At 44.1% G+C, this 18,240-nt stretch overlaps 1 protein-coding gene across 1 annotated transcript in view; it reads left to right on the top strand.

The window, feature by feature from the left end:
- Nucleotides 1-18,240, top strand: part of HSPA12A (heat shock protein family A (Hsp70) member 12A) — an 85,113-nt gene that overhangs the window by 61,501 nt on the left and 5,372 nt on the right. The window contains exons 7-11 of the mRNA XM_074959275.1: nt 11,523-11,694; nt 15,127-15,213; nt 15,825-15,929; nt 16,871-17,129; nt 17,798-17,901. Of these exons, the coding sequence (XP_074815376.1) occupies nt 11,523-11,694; nt 15,127-15,213; nt 15,825-15,929; nt 16,871-17,129; nt 17,798-17,901 (727 nt within the window). The remainder of the gene's footprint in view (nt 1-11,522; nt 11,695-15,126; nt 15,214-15,824; nt 15,930-16,870; nt 17,130-17,797; nt 17,902-18,240) is intronic.

Here is an 18,240-nt window from a genome sequence, read left to right on the forward strand (position 1 = left end):
TCTGTTCCCGTGTTGCTCGTCTTCTTTGCTGGCACGCTCAGCTGGGTAATTAGGTCTCCGTTGTTTATTTGTGACATCCCAGTATGATGCCATGGGACTAGAGAAAGTGCTAGCCAGTGAGAAAAAAAATAAGGATTAAAGAAGAGTTCACTTACTGACGCACTAAGCGGGCGATGTTATCACAAATCTGTTAACACAATGAACTGATTAGTTTAAACAGTGTAAATTTCACAAGGCACTTAATTTCCAGCTGCAGTGGCGCCGTCTTAGTTCAGTTACAGAATACATTCCCTACAAACGCTATGCTGGGCACAGCTGGCGATCACAGCTTTCCTGTTGTGAGTAATTATAGCAAATATTCCAGTAAATCCAAAGTTTGCCATTTATTCACAACTGCTGTTTATTTGTAATAACAGTTGGGTGAATGGTATCAACCTGTAGAACTCAGTTCCGTAATAACCCACATCAACTTTGTGCAGATATTATAAAGGGCCAGCTTTATAGCTGCCCCTGCAGATTTTGCGCACACCAACTAGCACGTATATGCTCAAATTAAATAGCTGCCTAATTAGCTGAGAGAGGAACCTTGGGCTTGTAGCTAAGGCTAAGGCACTGAACTGGAACTCAGGAGTTGTGGAATTAGAATTCCCAGCTCTGCCACAGACTTTCTGTGTGACCTTGGGCAAGTCATTTAATCTTTCTGTCGCAGTTTCCCATCTGTCAAATGGGGATCATAGTACTTCTTTTCTTCCATCCTTTGTCTGTCAAATTACGCTAAGTTTTTTGGGGCAGGAACTCTCTCTTATTACATATGTGTACAGCGCCCATAGTGGTGCTCTACTAGGATATTACCCTAGCTGTGCCTGCATGTGCCCGTTTGGAGCTGTGCCTGCAGAGGCCTGTCCAAGACATCATTGGGGGAAAATATAACTACTACATATATAATTAATATATGTTCCGTACTCTCTGTACTTTCCAGCTTGCAAAGTGGCTGTTGGTCCATGCACTAAATACATCTCCACACATACATTATTTATCTTTATGGCCCCAGTGCAGCAAAACACTGAAGCACCTGCATTCCTATTAAGCACACAAGTAGTCCCCTTAAAACCAGGGCAATTATGTACATGCTTCAAGCTGTGCATCTGCCTTAAGTGTATTGCTGAATCAGGGGCTGAATGGTTAAGAGAATGACTTTCATTTAAACAAAAACAGGCTTATGCTTTCTGAAATTGAACCAAATTCTGAGGGGTATCTCTCAAACTCACGTCTCTTGCTTAGTTCTCTGAGTGGGCTACTGGCATCTCAGGTCACAGTACAAGGGGGAGATCAGCCCTGTGGAACTGCTATGCTCCCTGCAGCACATATGGGTATGGATTGGGTGATGCCTTGACTCCATCCCCCTCACCTCTCCCTGTGCTGGCCCGCACATTGGAATCAATAGGGAGTGGGAAGTAAGCTGTGCCAAGTAAAAGACTCATGGAGCTTACCTCCCTTCTGGATCAAGGGAGAACTAGGGACAAAGATTGGCTTCTCTTCTGCTTCTGGGGCAGCTCAGTTTCACAGCTCATGGAGTTAACAGGAGCCTTAACACTGATTTATGACTTAATTCTGCAAACTGTTCTGCACATTGACCCCCACACATCATAAGTGTCTGTCTGCATGGATCTGATTGCAGGAGTTGAGCCCTAGAAGGATCTGCTGATCTATTAATTCTGATTCCGCCTCCTGCAGTTCCAAGTCATCCAAGTCCTTAGCTAATTTTCTTTTATTTAATGAGCCATTAGCTTCATCACAGCTTGTGAAAAATATTTTTCCTGTATTGTTGCCAGAAGGGTGATACTATTTCTACAGCGTGGTATTTAAATTCATGTTTTAAAATACCAAGGCATTTTTGCCTACAATAAAATAGCACTCAAGTATCAGGAGACTTCTACAACCTATTCTCTGAGGTAGGGGGAAGAAATTGCTCTTTTCTTCTCTTTCCCCGTTTTTTCCCTTGTGGAACTATCATTGAGGTAGGAACATGCTTTGAGGCCAGTGAATTTAGATTCTCAGCTGTAAATCACTGTGCCTCCGTTTAAGTTACCTTCATTTTACCCAACGGGTATCTTCATTTTACCCAACAAGTTTATAAACTTTAAAACGAAATACCAATCCAGGAAAAATCCCCCCAATCCTACTCCCTTGTACTCTGGTATCTCCCAGAGGGAGGCTGCTTGGAGATATGATCCTGGATTGGTTCTAATGCAGGAATTCCCCTTATTTTCCCCAGCCTCTGTCGCATGGAGATGGATGCCAGTCTCCTGGAATGGCTCAGTATCGGCTGCTCACACCATCTCAAAATCAATACTCATAGGAGAGGAGGGATGGTGCAGAGGTTAGGGTGTTAGCCTGGGATTCAGGCGATGTGGGTTCAATTCCCTGCTCCACCCCAGACTTCCTGTGTGACCTTGGGCACATTACTTAGGCCATGTCTACACTAGAAAGTGTACAGCTGCTGTAAGATCTCTCATGTAGCTGCTCAATGCTGATGGGAGAGGTCTCTCCCATTGACATAATTAAACCACCCCCAATGAGCAGCAGTAGCTATGTCAGCGGGAGAAGCTCTCCCACAGCAGTGCTTACGTTAGTGTAACTTATGTAGTTCAGGGGGGTGGGTTGTTCTGCTGACATAAGTGGCATTGTAGACATAGCCTTAGCCTCTCTGTAACTCGGTTCCCATCTGTAAAAAGTGGATAATAGCACTTCCCTACTTCACAGGGGTATTGTGAGAATAATTACATTAAAAATTGTGAGGGGCTCAGAGACAAAGGTAATGGGGACCATGGAAGTGCCTTTTCTATTTAGATGATCAACACATGAATCTCAGTCTTGGGCTGCAGGGTCAAAAAATGTCTTTATGCTGAGACAGAGTTGAAGATCTAACAAATCTGTATACTACCTATATCAGGGGCGGGCAAACTTTTTGGCCTGAGGGCCGCATCGGATTTCCAAAATTGTACGGAGGGCCGGTTAGGGGACGCTAAGCCTCCCCAAACAGCCAGGCGTGGCCCGGCCTCCTTCCCCTATCCGACCCCCCCTGCTTCTTGCCCCCTGACAGCCCCCCCCAGGACTCCTGCCCCATCCACCCCCACCCCCGCTCCCTGTCCCCTGACAGTCCCTGGAACCCCCACCCCTGACTGCCCCCCACCACCCCATCCAACCCCTCCTCTCATTCCTGACAGCCCCCCCAGGACTACTGCCCCATCCAACCACCCCTTCCTCCCTGTCTCCTGACCGCCCCCGGAACCCCTGCCCCTCACTGCCCCATCCAACGCCCCCTGGGAACCCCTGCCCCATCCAACCACTCCTTCTCCCTGTCCTCTGACTGCCCCCCGCTGCACCATCCAACCCCCCTCCCTTCCTGACTGCCCTCCCAACCCCTGCCCCCATTTAACCCCCCCCGTTCCCCGCCCTCTGACTGCCCCGACCCCTATCCACACCCCCGGCCCCTGACCACCCTCCCCGAACTCTCCTGCCCTCTATCCACCCCCGCCCCCCCGCTCCCTGCCCTCACCGCGCTGCGTGGAGCACCGGTGGCTGGCGGCGCTACAGCCGCTCCGCCCAGAGCACCAGGACAGGCAGCCGCAGCTCTGAAGCCCCGCCGCCCAGAGCACTGCACCGGCGGCAGCGCAGTGAGCTGAGGCTGCGGGGGAGGGGCTGGGGGCGAGCCTCCCGGGCCAGGAGCTCCGGGGCCAGGCAGGAGGGTCCCGCAGGCCAGATGTGGCCCGTGGGCCGTAGTTTGCCCACCTCTGACCTATATTGCTGTACTAATCACAAACCTGGACCTCTCTTAGAGGCAGACTTGGAGTGGCTAGAGGCATTCCATATGTGCTCTCAGGACCAAATCCTCAGCATAATGTGGTTTGACTTTGTGTGAAATGTCACGGTCTTGTAGAGATCTGGCCTTCCTTCAGTGGCTCATTATATTCAAAAGCAGTGTTGCTTGCTCTTTGGCCATGTCACCAGGATGGACCCAAACACCCCAGCACACCCTGTTCTCAAACTGTCCATCGACATGGAGGGGAGTGCATGGACACCCTACCCCTGCCTGGTGCTGCCCTCATAGCCCCCCACAAATATCCACGGATTTGCAGAATTGAGCCAGATCTGGGAACTCCACTACGTGGTGCTTGGTGTGATGCCATAAATGGTGGTCACTGGCTGGCATGGCGGTCTTCTGTACACTCTGCCTGTGTTTGATGATGATGGTCACAAAGGTCTAGAGCAGGGGTTCTCAACCTTTTTCTTTCTGAGCACCCCTCCGCCCCCAACATGCTATAAAAATTCCATGGCCCAGGTGTGCCACAACAACGGTTTTTCTGCATATAAAAGCCAGGATCGGCGTTAGGGGGTAGTAAGCAGGGCAGTTGCTCAGGGCCCCACGCCACAGGGGGCATCACAAAGCTAAGTTGCTCAGGCTTCAACTTTAGCCCCGGGTGGTGGGCTTGGGGCCCCGGGTTGCAGTCCTGTGCAGAAAGGCTCTGGCTTTCTGCCCGGGGTCCTAGCGAGTCTAATACTGGCCATGCATGGCTGACCCCCTGAAACCTGCTCACGGCTCCCCAGGAGGCACCAGACTCCTGGTTGAGAATCACTGGTCTGGAGGGTAAGAAAGCAACTATATTAATCTGAAGAAAGTGTGGTGACTTTTCACTAGTTGTCGTTATTGTGGTAGCACTGAGAAGCCTCAGCCAGGTTTTGAGTAGCTAGGAATAATTCCTGCACCCAAATTTGCTATTTTCACATCTGTCTAGATTAGGGTTGCCAACTTTATACTTGCACAAAACTGAACACCCATGCTCCATCCTGGTCCCGCCCCCGCTCACTCCATCCCCTTCCCTCTGTCACTCGCTCTCCCCACCCTCACTCACTCGCTCATTTTCACCATGCTGACTCAGGGGGCTCTGGCTAGGGGTGCAGGCTCTAGGGTGGGGCTGAGGGTCTTGGGGTGTAGGTGGGGGCTCTGGGCTGGGACTGAGAGGTTCAGAGGGTGGGAGGGGGATCAGGGCTGGGGCAGGGGGTTGGGGTATTGGGGGGTGTAAGAGCTCCGGCTGGGGGTGCAGGCTTTGGGGTGGGGCTGGGGATGAGGGTCTTGGGGTGTAGGTGGGGGCTCTGGGCTGGGACTGAGAGGTTCAGAGGGCGGGAGGGGGATCAGGGCTGGGGCAGGGGGTTGGGGTGTGGAAGGGGGTCAGGGCGTGGAAGGGGATCGGGGTGCAAGCTCCAGGTGGCACTTACCTCAAGCAGCTCCCGGAAACAGCGGCATGTCCCCCCTCCTGCTTCTATGCAGAGGCATGGTCAGGTGGCTTTGCGCACTGCCCCCTCCGCAGGCACCACCCCCACAGCTTCCATTGGCAGTGGTTCCCAGCCAATGGGAGCTGAAAGCTGGCTCTTGGAGCCCGGGCAGCGCCCGGAGCCCCCTGGCTGCCCCTACATGTAGGAGCCAGAGCGGGGTCATGCCGCTGCTTCCAGGAGCTGCGTGGAGCCTCGGCAGGCAGGGAGCCTGCCTTAGGCCCACTGCGCCGCCAACCACATTTTAGATGGCCTGGTCAACGGTGCCGCCAGGGTCCCTTTTCGACCAGGAGTTCTGGTCAAAAACCAGACACCTGGCAACCCTAATCTAGATTGGTACTTATATGGCTCTCATCACTGTAATATCTGGATGCCTGAGAATTGTTAATAGATTTTATTCTTTCAATACTCCTACAAGGCAGGAAAGTGTTATCCCAGGTTTACAGAGGGAGAACTGAGGCACAGGGTAGGTAAGTGCCCAAGGAAGTCTGTGACTGAGCCAGGAATTGGACACTATTTTTTGAGGTCCAGTCCAGTGCCTTCCCCATTAGACTGCCATTCCTACATGCTGAAGGCACAAAACAACCATCTCGCAGTGTGTGAATTTGGATTTATACAAATGTTTCCCTTGTAGATGGGGAAGAGTTCTTGGAAGATCTGCACAAGGTGATGTTTTACACCCCCTCAGGGTGTCTGCTTCTAGGTTCTACCCTTTGTATGTGGAGGGGGGATGGGTGGAGAGGGGGTTCCAGGAAGGTTTGGTCACCTATATGTCTGTGGAGGCAGACAGGGGAGGGCGCATGTAAAGGGGACTGACTCCAATTAACATCTAATTCTAATAATAGATCAGGACAGTAAATGCAACTGATTAAGCACCATTTTTTGTTGTTGCGCTAATTGAGCCCTCGGTGTCAGTTCTTCTTGTCAGTTTTGCAATCCAAAGATACTCGTGTGCTTCATGGATAAGCCATATTATTTAGTACTGTGGATTTTATTGCTGTTGCCTTTAGTTATCCTGCCTGCAAAATGATGCCTAATGTGTCCTTCGAAAAAGGAAGCATCACTGCGGCCTTTAGTAGCTCAAACAGATAGTATTAGGAACTGTTTTTAAACCTTATGAGTGATTGTGTATTTCCTAATGCAGCATTCCTTTTGAGTAGGCCACTATGAAATAAATAAAGCCACATAGAGTGGAGTGAATGACAGCATGGTGCATGGCTTTGTGAAATACAGAAGTGTTGATGGTGCTAATTACAGAAGCTTTCAGAGATGGGAGCCACTCACACAGGCTGGTTCGCAGCTTTGTACATGTTCCTTTCTTAAAAGCTCAAATTATGCTGAATATTTCTCTATAGTACTGTCTGTATTTTATTTCATTTAAAAAAAATCTCAAATCAAAACGATATTTCATTATGCCCGTAACATGGCAGACTAGTCTAGGGAGAAGAAGGGTCGTTCTTGAGAACACTGTGACGATGATAATTCTGCATTTCAAATGACTAAGGACTATTTAGGTCTCTGGAACTACTCAGAGCATCGCTATATTGAGGTAGAATCCAGACCTAATTGTTTGTTAATTTGGAGCCAGTCGAACGCTTTCCAAGCCGGCCAAGAGCTAGACCAATCTGGAAATGTTTGTCAGTCACTAGAAATTATTTCTAACTAACTATCACTAGCAATGTTGTAGGAGGGATGCGCTCCAGTGGTCCCAGCTTCTACAGGCAACAGAGCCAGCTTGCCAAGCTCAGGCCTCGTCTGTATCAGCGAACCAACTCCTTGCCCCCAATCAGTTGTCCATGCTACAATGCACAATGGATCTTGGGCTGCTTCTGCAATCCTAAGACTAGGTGTTGGAGCATCCAGAGATCCTTTGGAGCTAGAGCGTGCACAGCTGAATGGGAGAGAGGCAGTGGCATGCAGAGGCTCCTCCTTACTGGAATGACATTCACAAACTAAGAAATACCAGTACTAGACAAGCACCAGCAGTGCAGCACTGCTGATGGCTCAGTACTAAATGAATTATCCATTTTTATGGCTAGAACCCCCTGTTCACTTGGTGTTACCTGGTGTTTAAGCATGTCACCATTTTCCAGACATACAATGTGTCATTTTTCAAGAAAAGTAGCTGCCCCTCCCCATAGCTAGCAAGGTCTCCTGATCCCAAAAGGAAGTTATACCTGCATGCACTGAGAATTGTACCTTCAGGTAGGCTACTCATCAAAGACTGCCTGGCTAATTATTGTTAAATATTTGCATGACGCATCATGGTTTCTGTGCGCTCTACACAGAGAATAAAAGCAGAATCCATGGCCACATCCTGAAAGGTTACAATCTAGCGTGGTCCACACTCATTAATTTTCAGAAATGAGATGCTCAGTATAGAAAACAATCTATGTTAAGTCTTCGAGATAAATCCAGTGGTCATTAAGACACAAACTACCGTTGTCCTTGTGTTGGGATAGATTGGCTTGGCTTTTATGTATTTATATTGTAGAGGGAACACCAGTCTGCTTCCTTGATGTTACATAAGTAGCTGAGCTTTATGCAAACTGAGTGGGCTGGGGTAAGGAAGTCCACCCCTCCAATCTTGAGTCAGGATGTGAGGCTGCAGTGCTGTACCCCATAGCCTAGGCTGGAGTAAGAGCCATAGCATCTCCACATTGATCTACGTAGAGTCAAATACCAGGTCCCTTTTCCTGGCCCATCCCTATTACAGCCCACTAAAACCTAAATCTCCCCCTTTTAATAGTTGTATGTGTACACATATGTTTGAGAGCATGAAAAAAGGCGGAAAGAAAGACACAAAGACAGAAATTACACACAGCCCCAGAGACACATGCCTTACCATCTTCAGCAGCCATATTCTTTTATTCATGTTGACCTTGTCCTGCTCTTCCCTTTACCGCCTGTGCCCAATGCTTGACCACACTCCTCGTGCATGTGCCCTCAACTTACATCATAAACTTCATGGGATAATGACATTGTCTTTTATGTGTCTGTACCATTCATATTTAGGGTGCTGTAGTAAGGGAAGTTTCAGCACCACATTCCGCCCCACAAGTCCATGCTTTCTGTCTCTACGTACATGTGTTTGTGTGTGTCACACTGTACATTTTATAGAGACAAACATGTATAATATATTATTGGGAGAGCTGGTATCAGCCCCTAGATTTAGGTAGCATACCACTTTTCATGATTAAAAATTCTTGCCATTTCTTTCTTTCTTTCTTGTTTTGAGAAACACTAACACCTCCATGGTTTGCAAATAGCCTTTGAAATTCAGCAGGGAGAAAGTCCTGGAGTTAGAAAAATGCCTTTTCTTTGCCTCACAAAATTCCATTTAGGTTTAGTTGAGTTATCAACTGTTAAAATTTCCATGTACCTTCTCCTGCATGTGTTCCCCAGGATAATGTTCTGAGTATGTCAAAATGGCTGAACACAAAGCATTCTAAAGAGCGGGTCTCATGCAGCAGCTGCAACACACATTGTACTGGGAACGCTTAGGAGTTCCTGGAGCAGGAGGAGTGGCGGAAAGAGCTAGACCCATCTGGAATTGTCACCAGCCACATCCCTGGGACATAGTATGTGACCTCGGAATCCTGTCTCCCCTCGAAGGGCAGGAGCCGCTCTTCCAGCTGACGGGGGCCGGAGAGAGAGAGAGCCCCAGGTCAGGCTTCTCCCTGACTACCCACTGGATCCAACACATGGCATCAACAGCCCACCCATCCCCATCCCCCAGGAGATAACAGACTACTGCTGCTTGCTAATGTAGTTAGTCCTATAGCTCACATAGTAGAAGTCTATGCTGCAATGCTGAAAGTTCAGGTTCAAATCTTGCTGGTGATGCATGGCGTGGGGAGGAGGTTATTATAGTTCCGAATAACAGAATTTGTTTTTACCTTTTTCTTTTAGAAAAAAATAAACCTAAGAATTTGCCTACAAAAAGCTACATAAAAAGAAATTTATTTTGGTTGCAAAGTCACATTCAAATGTTAGGAAATGCCTAATTGACAGTTGAACATGCCACCTTAATTCTGACCATTTGTGCGTCTGCATTATGATATAGATTTTAATTATATTATCACTTACTATTTTTTCACATACCTTTTTTCCACAGGAACTTTGCCTACTCCAGTGCATAGGTTGGACACAAAAGGGTGTAACAGAGAGGTTGTGTAGGCAACTGTACGCTTATCATTTCCTTTCTTTTAATGTAGTTTTTTTAATGTGTAATGTGAGATAGGTGTCCAGATTTGACACCCATACTCATGTTGGACAGTACTTTACTCTATAAATAGCCCCACTGAGTTCAGTGAGACTACTCGTGGCGTAAAATGCTGCCCAGCATGAGTAAAGGTATCCAAACCTGGCCCGTAGTGAACTGAGCACAGTCCACAAAGCTTTTATGGTTCATGTGCTTTCAAACCAATGAACAACCTTTGTAAATTTACTCCCACGCCATGGAGTGGGAATTTACTTACCATACAATTTCTCCATTTCACCGTTCCCAGTAGTGGTGGGGAGAGTGACGCTTTTGTTGGAAGTACAGGCCTCTTATGGTTGTTACAAGTGAGAGGAAAGGAACAAGGTGATGAGAAGACAAATGGTGAAACAATCACTTTTGTTGTGCTGAGCAGTCTGGCCTGAGCATTGGCTTATGAACAAGCTTTACTTTCACTTATACCTTCTCATACAAACAAGTTATTTCCCAGCATGTACAACCAGCAGTTGTCTTATTACTATAGTGCAAAGTGTAACTATGTGAACTATTTGGGGTTCCAATGCAGGTCAGCTGTTTTTCCATCTGAGCCACTTTTGTTTGTTTGTTTTGTATTTTAAAGGCTTGTTCACATCTTAGGTAATTGTTGTGCCTTTTTCTTTTTTTCTTTTTTTTTTTTGGAAAGCTCTCATGCAGTGACAGTGTCTGTGCATGAATCAAGCACCCAAAAGTTGCCTGGGAGACTGACAATGAAAACAAATAAATCAAAAAACCATTCTCCTCTTTACCAACATGCTTTAGCATTAAGGAACACAGTTTATCAATAAACAACATTAGCAGGAAAACCTCAACTTGAGTTGGAACTGTAGGAGCTTGGAAATGTCAATGTTGCCTGTCATAAGAGAAAGTCAGAAGCTCAGGGGAAACACCGGAGCTTGTAGGAGAAAAGAAAAGTGAGACAAAAGCACACTTGCCACCTTTTGTGATATTTGGAATTTTTCTTAAAGCCCCAACTCTTGGAGTCATGTGATTACATGAGAATCTTAGGTTTCATGGGGAGGGGCAGAAGTAAGTTTGTAGCCCTTATAGTTGTAGAGAAAACCTTGAAAACATGCCCCTAAAGGCTCACAAACCAGAAAGCAAATAAAAAGAACTGTAAATATGTTGTTTTTAAAATTTTCTTATTTTTAAGCCAGTCTCATGATGTTTTGCGGGCCTGACATATGATTTTGAATGCATGGGTTGGCAATACTTAGTCTGCATCTTAAAACTATTGCAGAATATAGGTGTGTGTAAAGGTGATGGTAATAGAAAAACTCAACTCTAAGTGAAAAGATGGATATCTGGCAAAGGGCATTATACAGATTAGTGACTTCAGGGGACTCCTCTTGCTGGCTTTCTGCAAGAGCTACTGTGGAAATTTCTTCAACCCCACCACACATGTGAACTAAATTTGCTGGGTTGATACAATAGCCATTGTGTTATCCACTTGCTCTGTGTATTGATAGGATATAAAATAAGAGTGATGCGTTAATCTTATTGTTACAGTGAAAGGAGGGCAAAGGTATTTCTCCGTTTCTTGACAGAAGGTTGGGACTCTTGAGAAGTTTAGATTTAGCTGGGTTAAGAGGAGTGGAGATTGTAGTCAGTTTACCCTGGATTTCAACTGTGTTCTCTAGCTCTCTTTCTCTGCCTATTGTACGCGCTCACCTCATTAACTAGATACTAAGCATGGTAAGTGCATGCATCTTCCCCAGTTACAACCTGCAAACTTGTGAAAACTGAAGACATAATTTTTTGCAGGCCAAGATCCTTAGCCAATGGCTCAGCAGCTTTTTAGTGGCATTTAACTTAGAAAAAAATGCAGAGCTGGTTTAAATGTTCATTGTTCACCTACCAGACCAGTCTGAGATGAAGACTATCTGGTTACATTTTTTCCCACCCCACTTCTCTGCATGATTCTGTTTCACAGGCAGGAATGGCAACTCCTGAAAACCCCGAGCAGCTGATAATTGCCCTGGAACCTGAGGCTGCTTCCATCTACTGCAGAAAGCTCCGCCTTCACCAGATGATAGACCTGAGCAGCAAAGCACCTGTCAATGGTTATAATGCTAGTGACACCGTAGGAGCTGGATTTACACAGGGTACCTCTTCTACTAACTGACTTGAGATCTAGTGCCTTTCGGCTACTTTAGATTTGGTCATTAGGGCAGTTTTCTTACCATTTCCTGTAGATTATCATTGCCTCTTTGTGTTAGTGGAACATTACAGGCTAGTATAGAAAAACTTCTCTATTTACTTTAATTTGACTATTTTGGGCACTGATCCTGCAAACGCTTGTGCTCAGTGCTTAACTTTAAGCATGCAGGTAGCACGATTGACTTTATTGGGACATGAGGGACTACTCACAGGTTTGAAGTTAAGCAAAGGCATAGTGTTTGCAGGATTGGGACCTTACTGTTTTAATGTAATAGCTAATTGTTTCCTAGTGCAGATTTAACTTTATTTTTGTGAGCCAACCATGATGTGTTAAACTAGCTATATTAATTTAACAAGGGATTACACGTGAATTTGCCATCAGACCTTTAACGTTTCTGGAATTTTTGTCAAAAGTTGGGCACTTGGTGATTTTTGGTTCACAATTACATTGGTCACCATGAAATAGTCAGCATTCACCAGTAGTTAGCAAAACTGTGCTACATGATACGGCATAGCATGTTCTCTGAACTTCAAACAGAAACTAAGTATTGTGCTTCAGATATCATGGTGTGTTATCTATTGTTACTGTGAATGTTGAGTTTTTACTAGCTCCCATGGTAGGTTTGATGCAGACTCGTTTACACTGAGAGGCAGACTATGGAGTGTAATTTAACTGGTTTGCAGATGGATCATCTTTCACTGCAGAAGTTTTTGAAAACTGTCATTCTGATTGCGTCTGAAGTTAGGCAGTAAAGATGGGACAAGTTTTGATGGTAATGTTAAGATCCAAATTATCTGCTAGTGTAAATTGGTGCACTCCATTGACAGTTGTGGAGTTGTGCCAGTTTACCCCCGCAGAGAATTTGGCAAAAGATCTTATACTTTGTCATTTTTTCCAGCTCAAAACAGCAAAAGCAAATGGAAGATTCTGCTAATAAACCCATTCAAGACATTTTATTTCTCCCTGTCCTTAATGGAAGCCATTTTTTTTTATTTGACAGGATGTGATGACCCAGTTTGCCCCCAGAAATTTCATAATTAATTAAACTGATTGAGTCCTTTTAATAAAATAGCATGTCTTATTTATCTAGGTGAAATAATATTTAGCCACCACAATTTTAGCCCTGACCATGCCACAAAGACCCTGACGCAGGTTTATTCAATAGTACCCCAGGTAAAATTTTCACCCCGGCACAAAGCTATAAAGAGGCTTTGCTCAGGGGTGTCTCTTAATGGGCAGGAGGACAGAAGCATCCCTCCTGTGCCTAGACCACAGAACTTCTTCACAGCTGGAGCTGGAGCCTGAGAAACTGTGCACCCCTAAGCAAGCAATTTTTGGCTGGTGCAACCATGTATTTGTCAATGCATTGGTCTTGCCTGTGCACCTGTCCTCTGGCTGCCATCCTTATTCAGAATGGTGTAGCCCCTGCAGAGCACAGTTCTTACAGAACATAGGGTGCAAACCTGTGTGTGGATTCACACATTCTACCCCATCCTCTGTGTAGCTGAGCCACATGCTCAGGACCTTCCGTGACCCCTTACTTGGGCTGCCAGGGCATCTATCCCTATGCAAATGAAAACATTTTCTTGTTTGGTTAAAGGGAGCTACAGGGCTGGGCTGTTGAGCAAAATCTGTTCACAAAGTCATGGGATTCTGTCAAAAGTCTTTTTACAGTTATCTTTCTTTATTTAATAAGGTAAAAGCTGGTATAGACGAAAAGGATTTAATTCAGTTAGAATTAATAGAAACAAGGCGTTGAGCGAATTAATTTGGGATTTTATCTAAAATTCAATAAAAGCATGGCAGGGACCCAAGCAAAGCTGAGGAGAGGTCAAGAAGGAAAATCCTTTAAACATAAACAGAAAGAAGCATTTCAAGGACTATTTTAGTGCTGTGTAGTCAAAACAAAAGTTGTATTCTTCAGAATACTGAGGATAAATTTGCATTAGGAGAGGAAGCATAATCTAATGGTTAAAGGAATGTATCTCAGGTCTGATCCAATGCCTTTTAAAATCAATGGAAAGGCTCCCATTGACTTCAGTGGGTATTGGATCAGGCCCTTCCTTGGATTCGATCCCTTGTTCTGTTATTGACTCCGGTGTCACTTAACCTTTCTGTGTCTGCTTCTCAACTTGTAAAATGAGGATAATATTATTTGCTTGCATGACAGGAGAACTGAGGTTTTATTCTTTGGCTTTTGATATCCTCTTGATATCCTCAAATGGAAAACACTATAGAAATGTGAAGTGTATTATCATTAGCTAGCAAAATATAAATGTCTTCTTATATACAATAAATGTACCTTTTTTTCTAAATTTGGATAGAATTTTTTTAAATGAAACAATATTTTTCTATACCATGGAATGTGTCTGCATTTTTCTGTAGTATCAAATAGATGAGTGAAAGTTACATTGGAAATGATTTAGTAGTCATTTAGTTGCACAAGCTGGGTTTAGAAATACTTTCGTGAGACACTTAGCAAATCACATTACATATTTTAAATGTCTATGTGGAGATTAATTTTCATAAAATGCATTATTGCTATAACTATGTGTTACTAGACTAGACTTCATTTTTAAATCATATGTATTTAAATTGACCTATGCTGGTATATGCAGATATGTAATGGGCCAAATCCTACAGGTCCTCCATCAAGCAAAAGTCTAACTGGAATCCAGTGGGAGGTATGGCTGAGTAAAATGAGCAGGATTCGCTCCTACAACCCAGGTCCATAGCACAAACCTGACAAAGGCCAAGATTTTCAGAAATAACTAATGATTATGGGTGCTCAAATGGAGATATTTTGAAGGGTCCTAATTTTTAGAAGGTACTGAGCACCTACCCTCCAAAAACTGGGCTCCCTTGAGGCACCTCATCTTAAGCAACCAAAAATGGGGGCACCCAAAATCAGTAATGACTTTTGAAAATCTTGGCCAAAGTGTCCCTTCAATTCCTAGACAGTTTTAAAGTCAATTCTTGATTATTTTGTTATGCGTCAAGTATGCCACCTACTGGCAAAAATGCATCTTGGCATTTCTAGAACCAAAAAATGTGTCTGTATGTAAATATTTCATTTTGTTAATTAAAAATATAATAAATATGTATTACAAAGAAAGCTTTTAAAGAAATCTTAGAGGAATATTTGAAATCCAATTATTCTAAGTAAAGAATAGAATATCTGATATTTTTCTTTCCAGAACTCAGTTTGTAAATTCCTAATTCTAGTACAGCAATTTTTGTTCATCTGTTTTGTTAGAACCTTATTGAATGATACATAGAAAGCTCTCATTCTGCTTGTGCTTGCTTCCTGCACTGTATGTTATCAGCTTGTTCCTGCTTTCTTATGCTTAGTAATTTTCTCTCTGTCAATGATTAGCTAAAGAACACATACGTCGTAATCGGCAGAGCCGCACCTTTTTGGTGGAAAATGTCATAGGAGAGATCTGGTCCGAGTTGGAGGAAGGTAGAGTCCTTTTGTGAATTGTCTTTGCTCTTGCTGGTTTTATATTGCTGGCAAAAAACCCACAAATCTTTCCCATAAATTTATTATGTGCTTTTGGTATTCTCAAAATGACTGTATTTTCCTTTAAATTACAGTGCATACACTGCTCTTAGTCTACAAGACTGAGCTAGAATTTTGCATGCTCTAGAAAAGCACATATTATTAAGTTGATGGGTTGTAAAAAGGATGAACCCAGATTTTAAAATACAAGCCAGAGCATAATGTCCTCAGAATACACCTTGTAAGTAAGCTGGCACTGTAACATTTCTGCAGAACTGTTAACGCAATGGAATGTACACAGATGGCACGCACAATTCCACTTATCATAAAGATACATTCTCCCCACATGGGTGCTTAAATCTGTAGCATACAAGTTTCACTTCCATTATAAATCACTGCAAATTATTCCATTAGGAACTGCTAATTTTCAAGCCAGATGTTCCCAGTACACATGTTCATGGCTTTCTGCTCGGGATGCCGGCAGTATTAGTGTTTAATATTGCTTAAGTATTAGTAGACTGTTGTGCTGATGCCGATGAAAATGATGCATGCTTGTTCCTGTTGTTTCATAGGTGACCGGTACATAGTTGTCGACAGTGGAGGAGGCACAGTGGATCTCACTGTCCATCAGATCAGGCTCCCTGAAGGACACCTGAAGGAACTGTACAAGGCAACTGGTAAAATTACATTATCCACTACTCGTTTCACTTGTATAGTACTTGGAGTTTGATCTTACACCCTTACTGCCAATAAGGATGCTGTGATTCAAAAGGTCTTGCTAATTTCATGTGATTTCTGAACTGCTAGTCAATAGATAGTGTTAAATAACATTGTGTATATGTTTACTATGAGAAAAGTAAAACATCGCCAGCATTGGTCTGACTTCCATCACTCACACGCTAGCCATCTCTCCTCTCATTTAATCTCTCATAGGTCATCTCTAAACTGTGGTGACCTGCCTGGGGAATTAGGGGGTCACTATATGGCTGGCTGATAGTCAGAACAAAAGATTGTTGTAAAGTCCCACCAGGCTATTAACCGAGTGATTTGTTAGAACAGTATTCTCCCGCAGATTCATGTAGAATCACACATGCACCATTAACTTCCAGAGGTAGAGCACCGAGATGGGTCCATCACCCTGATGAGAAAGGTGTGCCCCTATCTCAAATCAAATGACATGGTGATTGGTCCATGGCCAGGAAGTAAAATTCAACTCCCCAGGTTACATTCCCACCCCCAACTCCAGATCCAGTTGAGCTTTGCCATTAGCTACCTGAGACAATCCCTTAGTTGTCATAGCACCCATGAAATCTTGGGTTGGTCCTCTTCTGTATGAGTCCTGAACTATCAGCCTTGGTGACTCCAGTGTCACCAAAGAGGAACCCAGCATATGTCTTTCTCTGTGCAGCAGGGCAACTTATTCATGAACACAAGCTCCATCTTGATCTCCTCATACACAAGAGAGTGTTTCCCTGACAGTGAAAATACACTTATGCTCTGGATCATTGCATTTTATCATCTGCTTAGCTATGTCAGTATGATCGGGATTTGTATATGATGGGCTCAAATTCTAATGAGCAATACAATATGTTAACAATATGTTTTGTTTCTAACAAAGGTGGGCCATATGGTTCTGTAGGCGTGGACTACGAGTTTGAAAAACTCCTGTGTAAAATATTTGGAGAGGATTTTATTGAACAATTTAAAATCAAGCGTCCTGCTGCTTGGGTGGATCTGATGATAGCGTTTGAGTCCCGTAAAAGGGCAGCAGCCCCAGACAGAACCAATCCACTGAATATCACTCTGCCTTTCTCCTTCATTGACTATTATAAGAAGTTTCGAGGTCACAGCGTGGAACATGCCTTAAGGAAAAGCAAGTAAGTAGGCAATTGAATCTGGATAGATTAATAATTAACTACTCACTGCTGGAAAGAATAATAATTAAAATATCCTAATTACAAGTAGCGTAATAGATTGTAGTGAGAAAATGTAATCTAATGATGGGAAAATCATACTGCCTCAGATACAGTTACCAGAAAATAAAGTTATATTCTAGCTTTTCTTAAGAGTTTTTTCCGAAACACTTGCATCCTGCTGTAGACTTCTTTCTGCGAGTTCCATTAGACCATCTTCATTTATATGGCACCATTTCCTAAGGTTCCACACTGAGAGAGTCTCCTGTATTTCTGGCCATATTCAGTGCTGCTAAGAGTCACCTTCCCATTTATCTGATTCTGGGCTGACCAGAAACCACAAGAGCATCTGGTGTAATTTAAAGCAGCCCACACCAACTGTTGCAATTCCATAGAGAGTTTCACCCTTTACACACCCTGGGCCCAGCATGCCCTTCATACAGTGGGTTGCAGGAGCCAGTGGGACACAGCTGTGGGACATAGCTGGCCATTTTACGTACTGCAAGTGACGTACTTAATGTAGAGGCTGTAAATCTGTGAATTTCTTGTCAGCCATGTCTTACTGCTCAAGTACTGTCTTACTCTTAACATTAGAACTCATTTTAACAGCCTCCTTTGCTCTTTTGTTGCAGCGTGGATTTTGTCAAGTGGTCCTCCCAAGGAATGCTAAGGATGAGTCCAGATGCAATGAATGCCCTTTTCAAACCTACAATTGACCAGATCATTGAACATCTTAGTATGTATCAAGGTGTCATGAGTCTGTGACTGGACGTAAATTGAAGTTTGATTTATCCAAATACTCATCTATCACAGCCCCCAAACTGGGAATTACATTCAGTGGGGTAATTTGACCCCACAAATTGGGGGAGAGGAATTTAATTCCCCCAAATTACCCCAAAAATGACTGTCAGGGTTGCTCCAAGTCAGCCAGTATCTTAATAGATATTTCTAGCTATTCTGTAGCTGTTGACCAGGCAATCAGTACTAAAGCTGCATACATTTTATTTCCTCTTGAGCTTTCAGGAATATAAATCATTAGAAGACTGAAACCTAATTAACAGTCAATATCCTTTCT

The sequence above is a fragment of the Natator depressus genome, chromosome 7, assembly GCF_965152275.1.
Source record: "Natator depressus isolate rNatDep1 chromosome 7, rNatDep2.hap1, whole genome shotgun sequence".
In the NCBI taxonomy this organism is placed as follows: domain Eukaryota; kingdom Metazoa; phylum Chordata; order Testudines; family Cheloniidae; genus Natator; species Natator depressus.